The 15,596-nt window shown below is 41.4% G+C and overlaps 1 protein-coding gene across 7 annotated transcripts in view; it reads left to right on the top strand.

Moving 5' to 3' along the window:
- Window positions 1-12,397, top strand: part of LOC109911669 (serine/threonine-protein kinase 31) — a 94,735-nt gene extending 82,338 nt beyond the window's left edge. For 6 of the 7 annotated variants that reach the window (XM_048606468.1, XM_048606475.1, XM_048606488.1 and 3 more), the window contains 3 exons: window positions 4,118-4,243; window positions 6,011-6,079; window positions 11,460-12,397. In XM_048606468.1, the coding sequence (XP_048462425.1) occupies window positions 4,118-4,243; window positions 6,011-6,079; window positions 11,460-11,678 (414 nt within the window). In that variant the 3' untranslated portion in view covers window positions 11,679-12,397. The remainder of the gene's footprint in view (window positions 1-4,117; window positions 4,244-6,010; window positions 6,080-11,459) is intronic. The other variant, XM_048606459.1, reaches the window with a different exon arrangement.
- Window positions 12,398-15,596: the final 3,199 nt, after the last annotated feature.

The raw sequence follows: 15,596 nt of genomic DNA, 5'->3' as shown, positions 1-15,596 counted from the left end.
CTGTCCATTATTCTGGCATTCACACACACAATTGGGACAAATGCTTAATCTCTTCTCGACAGCCATTGCCACCAGGAAAAATGGATTTTGGCATTTATTGCTAAGGGGGTTTGGAGTTTTAAAAATAGGGAAGTCTTCTTACAGCTGTACAGGGTATTAGTGAGGCCACAGTTGGAATGCTGTGTGCAGTTTTGATGTTCGTATTAATGAAAGGATGTATTGGCAGCTCAAAGGATTCACTAGGCTGATTCTGGGGGTGAAGGGGTTGACTTATCAAGAAGAGCTAAGCACATTACACCTTTATTACAGATTAGAAAAATGAGGAGTGACGGTATTGAACTTACAAGATTCGAGGGGACTTGACAGGGTAGATGATGAGAAGATATATCTACTAGTGGGGGGGACATAGTTAGAGAATAAGCGAGCACTTGTTTAAAACTGTGATGTGAAGGACTTTCTTTGTAAAGAAATGACAGTCTGGAAATCTCTACCCCCAGAGAGTTATGAAGGCTAGTTCACCGAACATATTTAAAGAGGGTGTAGATTTTTGAAATATAGAGGAGTTAGCACTAAAAAGGAATTGAGGGCTTGGATGGATCTTATACAATCATGGAGCAGGCTTGAGATGATAAATTTCCTACTCCTCCTGTTTCTTAGGTTCTTTTGTCTTTTGTTCCTTGACATCTTTGTCATTTTATCTCTCTCACCCTCTAACCTATTCCAGACCTTCCCTTTTGCTCAGTAATTGCCACTACCTTCCCTGCCCCTTCATGAAAATATAACCTTCATGATAATATGTGTTACCATCACTGAATCCCCCACTATCAATATCCAAGGTTACCAGTAACTAGAAACTCACCTGTACTCACCATATAAACAGTGGCTACAAGAGCAGGCCAGAAGCTGGGAATACTGTGGCGAGTAACTCCCCTCCTGACTCCCCAAAGCGCGTCCACCATCCACAAGGCACAAGTCAGGAGTGTGATGGAATACTCCCCACTTGCCTGGAAGGGTGCAATCCAACAACACTCAAGAAGCTTGACACCATCCAGGACAAAGCAGCCCGCTTGATTTGCACCACATCCACAAACATACACTCATTCCACCATCGACACTTAGTAGCAGCAGTGTGTACTGTCTACAATATACATTGCGGAAATTCATCAAATATTCTTAGGCAGCACCTTCCAAACCCACAATTACTTCCATTTAGAAGGACAAGGGCAGCAGATACGTGGGTACACTACCATTGCCAGTTCCCCTCCAAGCCACTCACCATACTGACTTGGAAATATATTGCATTTCTCTCGCTGGCGTTGGGTCAGAATCCTGGAATTCCCTCCCTGTGGGCATTGTGAGTTGACTAACAGACTCCAGCGGTTCAAGATGGCAACTCACTACCACCTTCTCAAAGGCATCTAAGGATGGGCAATAGATAGTCAATACAGCGTGGAGCTGGAGGAACACAGCATGTCAGGCAGCATCAGAGAAGTAGGAAAGTCTACGTTTCAGGCCTAGACCCTTCATCGGGACTTGCTATCTCTGGGCAATAAATACTTGTCCAGTCCCACAAGATAATAAAAAAAAATGTATTTCTACAGGCTTTGGTTCTGAATAAGTATCTTGTTCAGCTCTGTTTCACTATCCACAGATGATACCGGGACTATCGTTTGTTTACTTTGTGTTTTAGCCCCCATTCCTGCTCCTTGTTGGTTATCTGATATTCAACTCCAATTCGAGCATCTTGATTACTAACTGTGTATTTTCAAATTTGAAAGTTAAATACAGAGGTAATTGATTACTAGGTTTTCACAAAATAATAATCAAAATTGTGAAGTTTGATCCCCAAGGCTCCCAATAAAACTCACCGAGCTGGTGAGTTTATTTGCAAACGTGTTGTCACCGTACAGGGTAACATGATCAATGCGCCTCCCAGTGTAGCTTCGGTGTTCTGTTCTGCTTGCTATTAGTGTGTCTCGGTTTGTTGGGATGGGTGGCATCAATTCCGGTTTGGTTTTTTGGTGGTTGGTATATGGGGTCCAGTTCGACATGTTTGTTAATGGAATTCCGGTTTGAGTACCAGACCTCCAGGAATTCCCGTGTGTCATCGCTTAGCTTGTCCTAGGATGGCTCCATTGTCCCAGTCGAATTGGTGTCCCTCCAATTGTGGATCTGACGACCACAACAAACAGAACCAACATTTTTTACAAGATACCATGCAAGGACTGCCAAAAACATTTACATAGAGCAAACTGGAAGGAAACTAGCCATCAGGATTCATGAACGCCAACTAGCTACCAGGAGGCATGACCAATTATCACTCATTTTCAATACAGGTGGACAAAGAGGGACACCAATTCGACTGGGACAACATAGCCATCCTAGGACAAGCCAAGCAAAGACACGCACAGGAATTCCTGGAGGCTTGGTACTCAAAATGGAATTCCGTTAACAAACGTAGAACTGGACCCCATAAAGCAACCCACTAAAAAACAAATCTGGAAGTGATGCCACCCACCCCAACAAACTGAGACACACACATAGCAAGCAGGACAGAACACCGACGCTTCACCAGAGGCACATGTTACCTAGTATGGTGACGAAACATTTGCGAGCAAACGTACCAGCTCGGCAAACAATCCAAGCTACAAATCTTCTCAAAAACCTTGAGCTCCGATAAAAATCTATGTGCAGTTTAATTTTTGTAAAAATTGGTTTATAGCAACTAAATAAATCAGTGCTATCGTTTGCCTTTACTTAACTGATAGGAATGATCACATTTATCACAAACCATTTAATTCTCATTAGCATGAATGATATTATGTAAGACACATCTTTGTATATGTAGTAATCTTTAATTCTTTATGAAAATGTTTTTAATAATAGATTTCCTTGTCTACATTTTTAGAATAGAAATTGTCTGTGCAAACTTGTTTTTCCACTTATACTGGCTTGGTAGATTTATAGAATTACCATGTGTCTCGTTAACTTGGGTTGTTTTCATTATAATTTCGAAGTTAGAAAATTAGTATATAATTGCATGAACAAGAGGAGAATGCATTGTATTTGAATTATAAATAGCATTATCTTGGCAGGACCTGTTCTGATTATCCCTCTACTTTAGCCAAGATTTACCTTGGGTCAGTGCTTGGTCTTGATTCCCTATATATAACACTACTGGAGACTGATGATTGTATGTCATGCGTATAGCAAACACTTCCTTCTATTACACTTGGCTGCTATGTTTCTATAAGTAAAGGATATAGGAATGAAAATATGGCTAACTCATTCAAAGGACAAGAATGTGTACTGTCAGCCGCATTATTATTGATCATTGCAGATATACTGAAAACTGGCAAGTGTGTGTGATTGGAATGGATGGCCCCTGTCTGGTAAAATTCCAGCATGATTGCCTGCATTAACGCAGCACTTAGTTTTTGTATGTGGACAAAGTATGTGGTGACAATCAGGATATTATCTGTCGTATTTTTATAGCATTGAGAATTTAATGACTTAGATGATAAATAGGTGGACTATCTTTCAATTTGCGAGCACTGTTTGTTAACGGTCTTTGACCCAAAATTCTGGAACTCGCACTTTAGCAGCACTGTTGGTGAACCTACACTCCATAGATTGCAACAGTTCCAGATAACAGATCACCAACATCTTCTCAAAGGCAATTAAGTATCAACAGCAAGTGTGCACCTTGCTAGTGATGTTCACATCCCATGAATATATTAAAAGATTTACCATCTGGTGAAATATATTTTCTTGAAGTAATTGAGAAATGGTCAACTTTTTTAGTTCTCTGTAGTGGCAAAATGTTCAATCTTGATCAATTTGACCAATGTTTGCCACTGCACATAGGTTTATATAAATTTCAACAGTAAGGAATGCCATGTCAATATAGATTTGAAAACATCAAATCTCAAATCTCAAAACAACAAAATAAATCGGTGAAGAATTAAAATAAAACTTGCATATATCCAACACTTCCGTGATCTCTCAATGTCCCAAGTGTTTTAAAGCTAATAATGTAGTTTTGAAGTGTAGGAATGCAATATATGTGAAAGGTAATGCTTTCCAGAGATATAATTTTTTTTTTTTTTTTGCTTAGGATCAACGTAATATTGCTACCTGGATGGTGGCAGATAAACTAGAACTTGTAGCCCCAGAAGTAAGAAATGGCCAAGCCGCTGTGCCTGCATCTGATGTTTTTGCCTACGGCTGTTTGCTTTTGTGGGTATGTTTCATTTGTATTAAATACAATTAACTTGAACAACCATGATTTTATTTTTAGTGGTGAGTAAAGTAATGAATAAAGGACTGCCTGTGGATGTTATTTGTATGGACTTAGAGATGGCATTTGATAAAGACTGTCCACTGGAGACTGTTAATCTAAAATTGACACTCAGAACTAGGGGCAAATAGTTGACCAAGTTTGGCAGATGGCTGGATAGGAAGAGATAGAGTAAGGAAAATTGGCAATGTCTCTTAATTGGTAGGGTATGACTAGTAGTACTCGAGGATTTGTGTTGAAATATAAAAACATGAGAATTAGGAGCTGGAAAAGACCACTTGATTCCACAAGCCTGTGCCCTGTGCATGCACACGCTTCAACGTCACATTTGTGCAACTCAGTATAACAGTCAACTTATGATATTTCAAAAAAATAGAAGATCTAGCTACCTCTTTAAGTACTTTTCAAGTGACCTAATCTCCATAACTCTCTAGGTAGATAATTCTAGACATTCGCTACCCTCTGGGAAAAGGAATACCTTTACCAATTTTATATTAATGTCCCTTTATTCTGTAATCAAGTCCCCTAGTTGAAGATTCCCCCACGAAAACATCATCTCAACATCTGCTCTGTCAAGCCTCCTCAAAGCTTTTTATGTTTCCCGTTTCTTAGGGGCCCTATTATCCACTGCAATACAAGTTTGGTGGGGTTAGTGAGCTACATTTCCATGTTTGTTGATGACACAAATAGGTGACATTATAAGCAATATTGGTGGAAGCATAAAATTTCAGAGGTGCTCGTAGTAGCTGAAGAAAACTAGAAGCACTTAATGCCTTGAGGTTTAGGGGTCCAATCCATAGAACATTAAAATGTCACAGACAAGTACAAAAAAAATCAAACGCTGGCTTTTATATCAAGGGGTAGAAGTAATGGTGAACCATTCAAAGGCCATGCCTGGAATATTGTTTCAAGTTCTGGACAGTGTGTTAGGGCCTTAGAAGGAATGCACTATAGATTTATCAGAATGATACCTAGATTCCCACAGTTAAATTATGAACAGGGCTCATGCAAACTGGAATTGTTTTGCCTAGAATTTAGTAGATTAAAAATTGATTTGATCGAAGTAGGCGGCAAGGTGGTTCAGTGATTAGCACTGCTGCCTCACAGCGCCAGGAACCTGGTTCGATTCCAGCCTTGAGTGACTGTCTGTGGTGGAATTTGCACATTCTCCCCGTATCTGCGTGGTTTTCCACCCACAGTCCAAAGATATGTAGGTTAGGTGGATTGGCCATGCTAAATTGTCCATCGTGTCTAGGGTGGGAGATTTAGGGATGGTGTAGGGGGTGGATTTGCATGAGATGCTCCTCGGAGGGTCGGTGTGGACACAATGGGCTGAATGGCCTGCTTCCACACTGTAGGGATTCTGTTAAGAACTAACAGGGCAATTAGAAAGCAATTATAGGGAGAAAGCCTGAAGATTAGATCTGGATTTTTCAGGAATGAAGATAGGTTCAAATTTGACACCCTTCCATGAATTTATTGTTACTTTTGCATCAGAAATTGACGGATTGCTGTTAACCAAAGCTGTTACGAGGTACCGGGCAAAAGTAGTTATGTGGAGTTAAGTCACAGATTAGCCGTGATCTCACTAAATAGCAAAACTCACTTAAGGAACTAATTGGTTTGGTGTGCTCTGCTCCTAGGTTCCTAGTTAATAAGATGTCAAAATACTAATATTTGAAACTATAATATTGTTTTATATTTTTGCAGCTGAATTTTCCCAAGAATAACTTAAAAACGAACTCCGATGGAACTCCAGATGTTAGTGAGCTAAGTATTGTAAGCAAATTAATTGCTAATCAGGTTTGCTTTCAATTTGTAAGTTCTTTACATTTGTAGCTTTCAAGAGATGACTCGTGCATTGCCAATTTATTTTCTCCATTATGAGTGTTTTAGTTCTGGGAAGCTGTATTTTTAATTTGATGTCAGATTGTAGAATTTTTGCAGTCAGTACTCTGTCCAGTGCAGCATGGTTACAAGTACAGCCAGTTAGTAAATTTTGTTGTTGAATGGGATAAACATTTATTTCCATTACAATTTTTAATCCATTAACAAAATGGCATGGACCAATGATTTTAAGTGAGCATGCCCTGAAAAAGCAATTTACTTCACTGAAATTTGAAAATAACGTAATTACTAAATCTAGGAGCAAATTACTGCAAGATGCAGTATGGTGGCTCAGTGGTTAGCACTGCTACCTCACAGTGCCAGAGGATTCAATTTCACCCTCTGGCGACTGTCTTTGAAGTTTGTACATTCTCCCCGTGTCTGTGTGGGTTTCCTCCGGGTGCTCCGGTTTCCTCCCACAGTCCAAAGATGTGCAAGTTAGGTGGATTGGCCGTGCTAAATTGCCCATAGTGTTCAGGGATGTGTAAATTAGGTGGGTTATAGGGGATGGGTCTGGGTGGGATGTCTGAGGGTTGGTGTGGACTTGTTGGGCCGAAGGGCCTGTTTCCACACTGTAGGGATTCAATGATCATGCTGGAATCTGTACTGAAAATAAAAAATGCTGGGGATCACACCAGGTCAGACAGCATCTTTGAAGAAAGAGGAAGCTAACATTTTGAGTCAAGATGACTCCTCATCAGAGTTGAAGTGAAGTGTGGAGAGAGCAGCATTCATGCAATAGCAGGAGGTGGTGTGGGGGTTTGGAGTGCTGGGGGAAAAAGCATGTTGATAGTTCAGATTAAGTGATCAGAATGTGAGAATGACAGCAACATGATGTGTCTAACTGCCAGAACTGGAAAGAACAGAACAATCCCGACCTTCCCATAGCTGGTCATTTTAACATAGCGTCCTGCTCGCATGCCCACTTGTCTGTCCTTGGCATGCTGCAAAGCAGCAATGGATCACAGCGAAAACTGGAGGAGCACTATCTTGTCTTAAAACCAGGCAGTTTACAACCTTCTGGGCTCAATATTGAGATCAACACCTTCAAATTGTGAGCCCATTCCTTCCCCTTTTAGCTTTGCTTGTTACATTCTCCATCGCTATGTCTTTTCTCCCCTCTCCCAACTCCAGTGGGACTGTCTGTCCTTTCTGTTGTGGCAATTAGACACATTGTTCTGCCATTCTCACATTCCGATCAAATAACCTGAACTATCAACACCGTTTCTTGCCCAGCACTACAAACCACCCACCTCCCCACTACTGCGAAAATGCTGTCCCTTCCACACTTCAGCTCTGATGAAGAGTCATCTAGACTCCATGTTAACTTGCTCAATCTCCATGGATGCTGCCTGACTCGGATCTCCAGCATTTTTTGTTTCCAGCAATTAGTAAATTGTTGGAGAAAGTATAGAATCTCGTTATATGCACCCACTATCTCTACACAGATTGATTCTACATCTTGTTCTTTTGACCTAAGATAACTTGTCACTAATGACATCCTTAACTGACAGAGCTACCACACCACCTTTTCCTAGCTCCCTATTGTCAAAATGTCAAGTGCTCTTCAATAGTCTGATTCCATGCCTTGATCACTTTGCAACCATGTCATGTGCCTATTCAGATGAATATTACAGTATGGTGTTTCCCAAAGAATCTGAAATTCATATTTTTCCAAAAGTTCATTGAATCTTTCGGTTTCCACAAATACTACATGCTTCATGTAAATTCTAGAAAGCAGCATTTATTCTTAGAGATTTTATTAGCTTGTCAGTCAGTATGCAAAGTGATTATGTATGTTAGAGTTAAGGATCTTAATGATCATGGATTTGAAAGGTGCTGTGGAAGGAGCCTTGGTGTGTAACTACATTTCATCTTGTAAATGGTACATACTCTGCATTGGTGCTGAAGGGAGTAAATGTGAAATGTAATGGGTAAGGTGACAGTCAAAAAGGTTACTTTGTTATGGAGGCACCAAATTTCTTCAGTGATGTTGAAGGTGCACTCATCTGGGCAAGTGAGGAATATTCCATCTCGTTCCTGACGTGTTTTGTAGATGGACAGGCTTTGAGGATTCAGGGGGTGAGTTACAGATTTCCTAGCCTCTGATCTGGTCTTGTAATTGCAGTATATATATGACTTGTTCAATTTCTGGTCAATGGTAATGCTTAGAATATTGTTAGTGGATATTCGGCGATGATAATGCCATTGAATATCAAGGAGCCATGGTTAGATTCTCTCTTGTTTTGTAGATTGTCATTGTCATTGTCCAGCACTTAGGTGGTGCAAATATTATTTGTCACTTTATGGGCTCATGCCTGGATGTCATCCAAGTCTTGCTGCAATTGGACACGGATTGCTGCAGTATCAGAGGAGACAGAAATGATGTTAAATGTTGTACGATCATCAATGAATGTGCTCATTTCTGACCTTATGATAGAAGGAAGGTCTTTATTGAAGCATGTGATGACTGTTGGGCCTTTGACATCACCCTGAGGAATTCCTATAGAGATGTCCTAGAGCTGAGTTGACTGACCTCCAACAACCACAACCATCTTCCTTTGTGTTAGCTGTGACTCCAACAGGTGGAGAATTTTTCCCTGATTCTCATTGACTGTAGTTTTTGTTAGAGCTCATTGATTCACTTGGTCAATGGCAGTCAATCTCACCTCACCACAGTTGTAGGCATGCTGTCCTGGTAACTGTAATGGTGATTAATGGTAATTGGTAGAGAATGGGATATGCCTGGCTTGAGATTATTGTGGCTGAATACAGTTCTGCTGCTGCTGATGGTCCACAGTTTTCATGGTTGCCCAGTTTTGAGTTGCTAGGTTGCATAAAGTCGTAGATATGTACAGCACAGAAACACACCCTTCAGTCCAATTTGTCCATGCTGACCAGATATCCTAAATAAATCTAGTCCCATTTGCCAGCATTTGGCCCATATCCGTCCAAACCCTCCTTATTCATATAGCCATCCAGATGCCTTTTTTAATGTTGTAGTAGTTGTACCAGCATCCACCATTTCTTCTGGCAGATCATTCCATACATGCACCAGCCTCTGCATGAAAAGGTTGTCCCTTTATAATCTTTCCCTTCTCACCTTAAACCTATGCCCTCTAATTTTGGACTCTTTCCCCCACCACCCACCCACCCACCCCACCACCCCCCACCCCCACCTTGGGGAAAAGACCTTGTCTATTTACCCTATCTATGTCCCTCATGATTTTATAAACCTCGATAAGGTCACCCCTTAGGCTCCGACGCTCAAGGGAACATAGCCCCAGTCTATTCATCCTCTCCCTATAGCTCAAACTCTCCAACCCTGGCAGCATCTTTGTAAATTTTTTCTGAACCTTTTCAAGTTTCACAACCTCGTTCCTACAGGCAGGAGACCAGAATTGCATGCAATATTTCAAAAGTGGCCTAACCAACATTCTGTATGGCCACAACATGACCTCCCAACTCCTGTACACAATGTACTGACCAAAGAAGGCAAGCATACCAAACGCCGCTTTCACTATCCTTTCTTCCTGTGACTCCACTTTCAAAGAACTACAAGCCTGCACTCTCAAGGTCTCATTGTTCAGCAAAATACCCCAGGACCTTACCATTAAGTGTATAAGTCCTGCCCTGATTTGTCTTTCCAAAATGCAGCACCTCATATTTATCTAAATTAAACTCCATCTACCACTCCTCGGCCCATTGGCCCATCTGATCAAGATCTCGTTGTACTCGGTAACCTCCTTCTTTGTCCACTACACGTCCAATTTTAGTGTCATCTGCAAACTGATTAACCATACCTCCTACGTTCATATCCTAATCATTTATATAAATGACAAAAAGCAGTGGACGCAGTACCAATCCTTGTGGCACACTACTGGTCACAGGCCTCCAGTCTGAAAAGCAACTGTTTGAAGATCTATTTGAAGTGTGTGCAATTTAAAACAGTGGTAGTGCCACACAGTGATGCATATTCTAAATGTGAGTACAGGATTTTGTCTCCTCAGTGAATGTACAGTGGTCACTCTGACCATGTCTCTACAACACTAACCTGGATTAGTAGTTCAGTGATATTACCACTATCCCAGTGTCTCCCACCGAGAGTTGACTGACTCTTCACTTTTTCTTTCTCTTGTGCCTGTATGTTTTCTACTTCAAGGAAATATCCAGTTCCCTTTTATAAGTGCTGTTTTAAGGAATTAGGTCTGTCATAGAATTCTGGATACTTTAACTGATTTTAGTTGTCCTCCCACAGATCTGAGTGTTATTTTTATGGGGATGATTCACACTGCCAATATCTGCTAGTACGATAGTAAGACTTAGTGAAGTAGAAATATTATCATCTCGCGAATGGGTCTGGGGTGGGTATCTTTTTATTTTTTGCTCACAAATTTCATTCCTATAGTGTCTGATGTTGAACTAAAGTAACACTAAATGTTGAAAAATACTTGTGGATTTAATTGGTTGCTGTCTTTCACAATGAGGTGAGCAGTTCTGAACAGTATCATTGGTGCAGGTGGTGTAATGAAATAAAATTCATGAAAACATCCTATTTTGGTCAATCTTGAGGAGAGGAAGCCACCTGTATTCTACTCTATTGTCCTGTTATTGCAGCCACCTTCTGTCTCTCATGAGTTCAATTTCAAAAAAGGGCCCAAGTGCCTTTTTAAGAGTGTATGAGTGTGTGTTATTAAAAATCTTTTTAAACTGTAGTCGCAGTTAATGACTGTATTCTTTGTCTCTTCCCCCCTCCACCGTGCGCTCAGACAGATTCGTGCAGAGCCGAGATTCGACTGTGCGTGCGCACAGGCATAGACATGACCATGATCTCCTGCTGAGTTCAGACTTTTGGAATTGCCACAGTAACGTTGTACATGATTGAAACCTGATATGCCAGACTCATTTTTCATTAATTCCAGCTTGTTGGTGTCAGATGCCCTATGGGGAAACCTAAAACAAGTTTTGATGTCTCGGATTAGCCTCTCTGCTCCTATGATGCTGCTTGGCCTGCTGTGTTCATCCAGCCCTGCACCTTGTTGTCTCGGATTAGCCTCTCTGCTCCTATGATGCTGCTTGGCCTGCTGTGTTCATCCAGCCCTGCACCTTGTTGTCTTTGATGAGAAGCATGTTTTTTTTTAAACAACTTTTACCATATCTGATGGGGAAACAATCTAAAATTTCAAAGATGTGTCATAGTGAATTAAGAACATCTGTAATGGAACCATTTCTTATTGTCAGTACCAAAGAATCTTTCTTCTTTCTTTTAAAGGATCCTAAAATGCTGAGCCTAGTTTCAAGGATGATTTGTTACAACCCTGATGACAGATTAAGAGTTGACCAGCTGTTAGAGGAAGATGGTTTTTTGAAAATTAAAACGCCTGACAGTATTCAGGAAGAAACCAAAACTTCTGCATCAGATGAAATCGTTGTGAATAATGTTTTTGCAAATGAAACCAAGTCCGAATTGTTGGATGAAGGTTCAACATAAAACCTTTTCCAGATTTATGTTTTGTAGTTTGTTTTCATTTACTGTATCAAATACACTTTGTTGTATGAGTGCAATTTCATGAGGGCAGTAATGGAAAAGGAGAATGCCCCAGGTTGCCTCCCAAGTATTGAGAAGGTACTTCGCATGAATAACAATGAGTCTTTTTTTTTCATTACTGTTTTTAAATTTCTCCTGAGTTACTATTTCATTTGAGAAATAAAAAGTTCTTTTTCTGAAAGAAACTGGAAAATGTCCAGTCCAGTCTATGTTCCTCATTGCCATTTTTAAAATTTAAAATACACCAATTTATTTTTGAAAGAAACCAGGAGAAAATTGAAATGCCCATAATGTGCTCTCTTCAATGATTAGGTGAAAATGCCCATAGATGGCCTGCGAGTAAGCTGCTGAAATTATTTTTGAGAGGATATTTTGATGTAGAGATTGACAAGCAATGTGCATTTGTGCCACTAATTAGAGACGTATGGTGTGTTGAAGTGTGTATTTTCCCAGGAAAAGATGTTTCCTGATCTTGAAATAGTTATGAGTATGACCACTGGAAAATTTAGAAAAATTGTGCTACAACTGTCATTATTACAGAAGAAAAATCAATTGGTGAAAACATACCCTGGAGGACAAAGAAAGGCAAGAGGAACTACGCAACTTTGCTTCAAAAGGAAACATCAATGTTGAACACAGTTTTCAGTTCAATAATACCTTGTCCTGTGAAGTGTTGCTCTGTTTTAAGTGTGCTTAATAAAGAATAAGAATTCTCTACCTATTGTTTTCAGCCCAATTATATGGTCATGATCAGGTACAAATACTGAAGGTAGTAAATGGCTGCTATTGGCGTAGCAGACTCCTCCAGAACAAGCATCCATTTGAAGTTACAAAGAACCATTAGAATGTGACACTCCTCATTGTAAGGAGGTTTGTAGCAAAGGCATTGCCAGGGTTTTGAAGGTGGAGAAAGGTATAATAAAACAATGAGATTCCTGACTATTTATGACCAGCCATTAACAGCAGAAGATCCATGGCTTACGAGTGAAAACATTACTTCTAAACCCCAGCATTAGGCCATACAGTATCCCTTCCGAGATGTAAAGATTATTGCAGGAACGAAACTTGCACCTTAATATTCATCTGACCGTTGTCCTGCATCCTTTGCCACCGTAACCCCTAACCCACTCCACTTCCCAACCTTCCTGTATCTGCCAGGTGAAAATTTTTCTTAAAATCAACTGTACTTTCTAAATTATTTCTGGCTCATGATTAGCTTTCAGTTCTCCTCTGGTTCAGCAGTTGTCAATTTGTTTCACCGTTCTCACGTGCACCTATTGGTGCCTTTGTCCGCATCAACACCTTTTACTCTTTCTTTCATTCTGCTTGATGTCATGTTATTTCCAAATTTGCTTCAAGTCCAAGGGGCGTGGGCTTGATGTATATGCTGCTGCACAATGGTTTGAGCTGTCTGCCACCATATTTGACTGGACATATCAGACACTTTGGGCTTCATTCCAACATTACATAGCAAGGCTGAATTGCATTTATTTTAGTGCAAGGAGTCTTGTGCATAAGGTAGATGAGTTGAGGATGCTGATTAATATGGAGATACAATATCATTGGTATCACAGACACAGGGTTGAGGAAACGACAGGACTGGCAATATAGAATCTTCAGGCAAGATAGGGAGGGGTGTAAAAATGAAGGTGGTGTTGCAATATTGATCAGAGTCAATTACTTCAGTAAGGACAGGTGATATCTTAGGTGGTTCCTCAATTAAAACTATATGGGCAGGACTTAAAATTAATTGCCCTTTTTTTTATTTTTGTCAATGTATTATAGACCCCCAAACAGTTGGAGAGATAAAAGGGCAGATATATGGGTAAGTTTCAGAGTAGTATAAAAATAATAGGGGATTTTAACTTACCCAATATTATATATGATATTATAAAGTGTGAAAGGCTTAGAGGGAGCTGAATCCTAAAACGTATCCAGGAGAGTCAAAGATGCCTGCTGCTCCATCCCCTGCCCGTATTTCGGAAAATCCGACCACAGTGCTGTGTTTTTCCTGCCAGCTTACAAGCAGAACCTGAAATGGGGGAATCCTTTGCGAAAACAAGCACAATGCTGGTCCGAGGCAGTGGAAGACAACCTCTGGGACTGTTTGGACCGTATTCAAGTGTTCAGCAGAAAACCTAGATGAATATGCCACCACAGTCATGGGCTTCATTAGTGTATGTGTGGAGGACTGTGTACCAAACAAGTCAATCCGAGTGTTCCCTAAGCGTAAACCTTGGATGAAGCAGGAAATCCACTGCCAGATGTGCAGCTTTCCAGTCGGGTGACCGGGACCAATACAGAAAATCCAGATATGACCTCCACAAAGCCATCAGGGAGGCCAAGAGGCAGTACCGGACCAAGTTAGAAGCCCAGATCTGCCAAACAGACACCCGCCGCTTATAGCAAGGCCTTAATGCCATTACGGGCTACAAAATGAAACAGTGTAAGATAGCAAACAATGACACATCCCTCCCTGATGCACTGAATGCTTTCTGTGCTCAGTTTGAGCAGAATGCCAGCGCCGTGGTGATGCCTGCACCGACAGCCCCAGACACACCCCTTCCCTCTGTCACCGCCTCAGATCTCAGGTCGGTTTTCCTGGGAGTCAACCCAAGGAAAGCGACGGGCCTGGAAGGTATCCCGGGCCGAGCACTCAGATCCCGTGTGGACCAACTGGCGGAGCTATTCACCGACATCTTCAACCCCTCCCTCCTACAAGCTGAAGTCTCCACCTGCTTGAAGAAGACCACCATCATCCCTGTACCCAAGAAAACAGTGTGCCTTAATGACTATCGCCCAATAGCTCTGACTTCAATAATCATGAAGTGCTTTGAGAGGCTGGTCATGGCCCACATCAACTCCAGTTTCCCAACCTGCCTTGATCCCTTACAGTTTGTCTACTAACATAACGGGTCCACAGAGGATGCCATATCCCTAGCCCTGCATTCATCCTTGGAACATCTGGACAACAAAAACTTCTACATCAGACTCCTGCTTTCAAAACCATTATCACCTCCAGACTGATCTCAAAACTGCGTGACCTTGGTCTTAGCTCTGCCCTTTACATCTGGATCCTCAGCTTTCTGACCCACAGACCTCAATCAGTGAGGATGGGTAACTGTACCTCCTCCACAATAACACTCAACACTGGAGCCCCCCAAGGGATATGTCCTCAGCCTCTTACTGTACTCCCTGTACACGTACGACTATGTTACCAAATTCCAAATGAGCGCCATCTACGAGTTCGCTGATGACACCCCCGTAGTGGGACGGATATCTTACAAAGATGAGTCAAAATATAGAAGGGAGATAGAGGGCTTGGTGACGTAGTGCAATGAAAACAATTTGTCTCTCGACACCTGCAAAACTAAAGAACTGATCATCGGCTTCAGAAAGAAAGGAGGAGAACGTGCCCCCATCTATATTAACGGAACTGAGGTCGAGAGTGAAGAACATCAAGTTCCTTTGAGTGACGATAACCGACGACTTGTCCTGGACTTCTCACATAGATGCGACAGTCAAAAAGGCACAACACCTCTTCTTCCTCAGGTGGCTCAGGAAACTTGGCATGTTCATAAGGTCGCTCACCAACTTCTACAGATGCACCACGGAGAGCATACTGTCCAGGTGCATAATGGCCTGGTATGACAACTGCTCTGCCCAGGACTGTAAGAAATTACAGAAGGTGGTGTGCACAGCCCAGACCATCATGGAAGTCAACCTTCCATCCATAGACTATTTGCGTAGTTCACTGCAGCAGAAAGGTGGCCAACATCAAAGACCCATCGCACCCTGGTAATGATCTCCTCCAACCTCTTCCATCAGGCAGAAGATACAGAAGCCTGAATGTATGCATGA

This window comes from Rhincodon typus, chromosome 2 (assembly GCF_021869965.1).
Source record: "Rhincodon typus isolate 14 chromosome 2, sRhiTyp1.1, whole genome shotgun sequence".
NCBI lineage: Eukaryota > Metazoa > Chordata > Chondrichthyes > Orectolobiformes > Rhincodontidae > Rhincodon > Rhincodon typus.
Note: the sequence above shows the minus strand (reverse complement) of the source record. Positions and strands in the feature narration are given on the sequence as shown.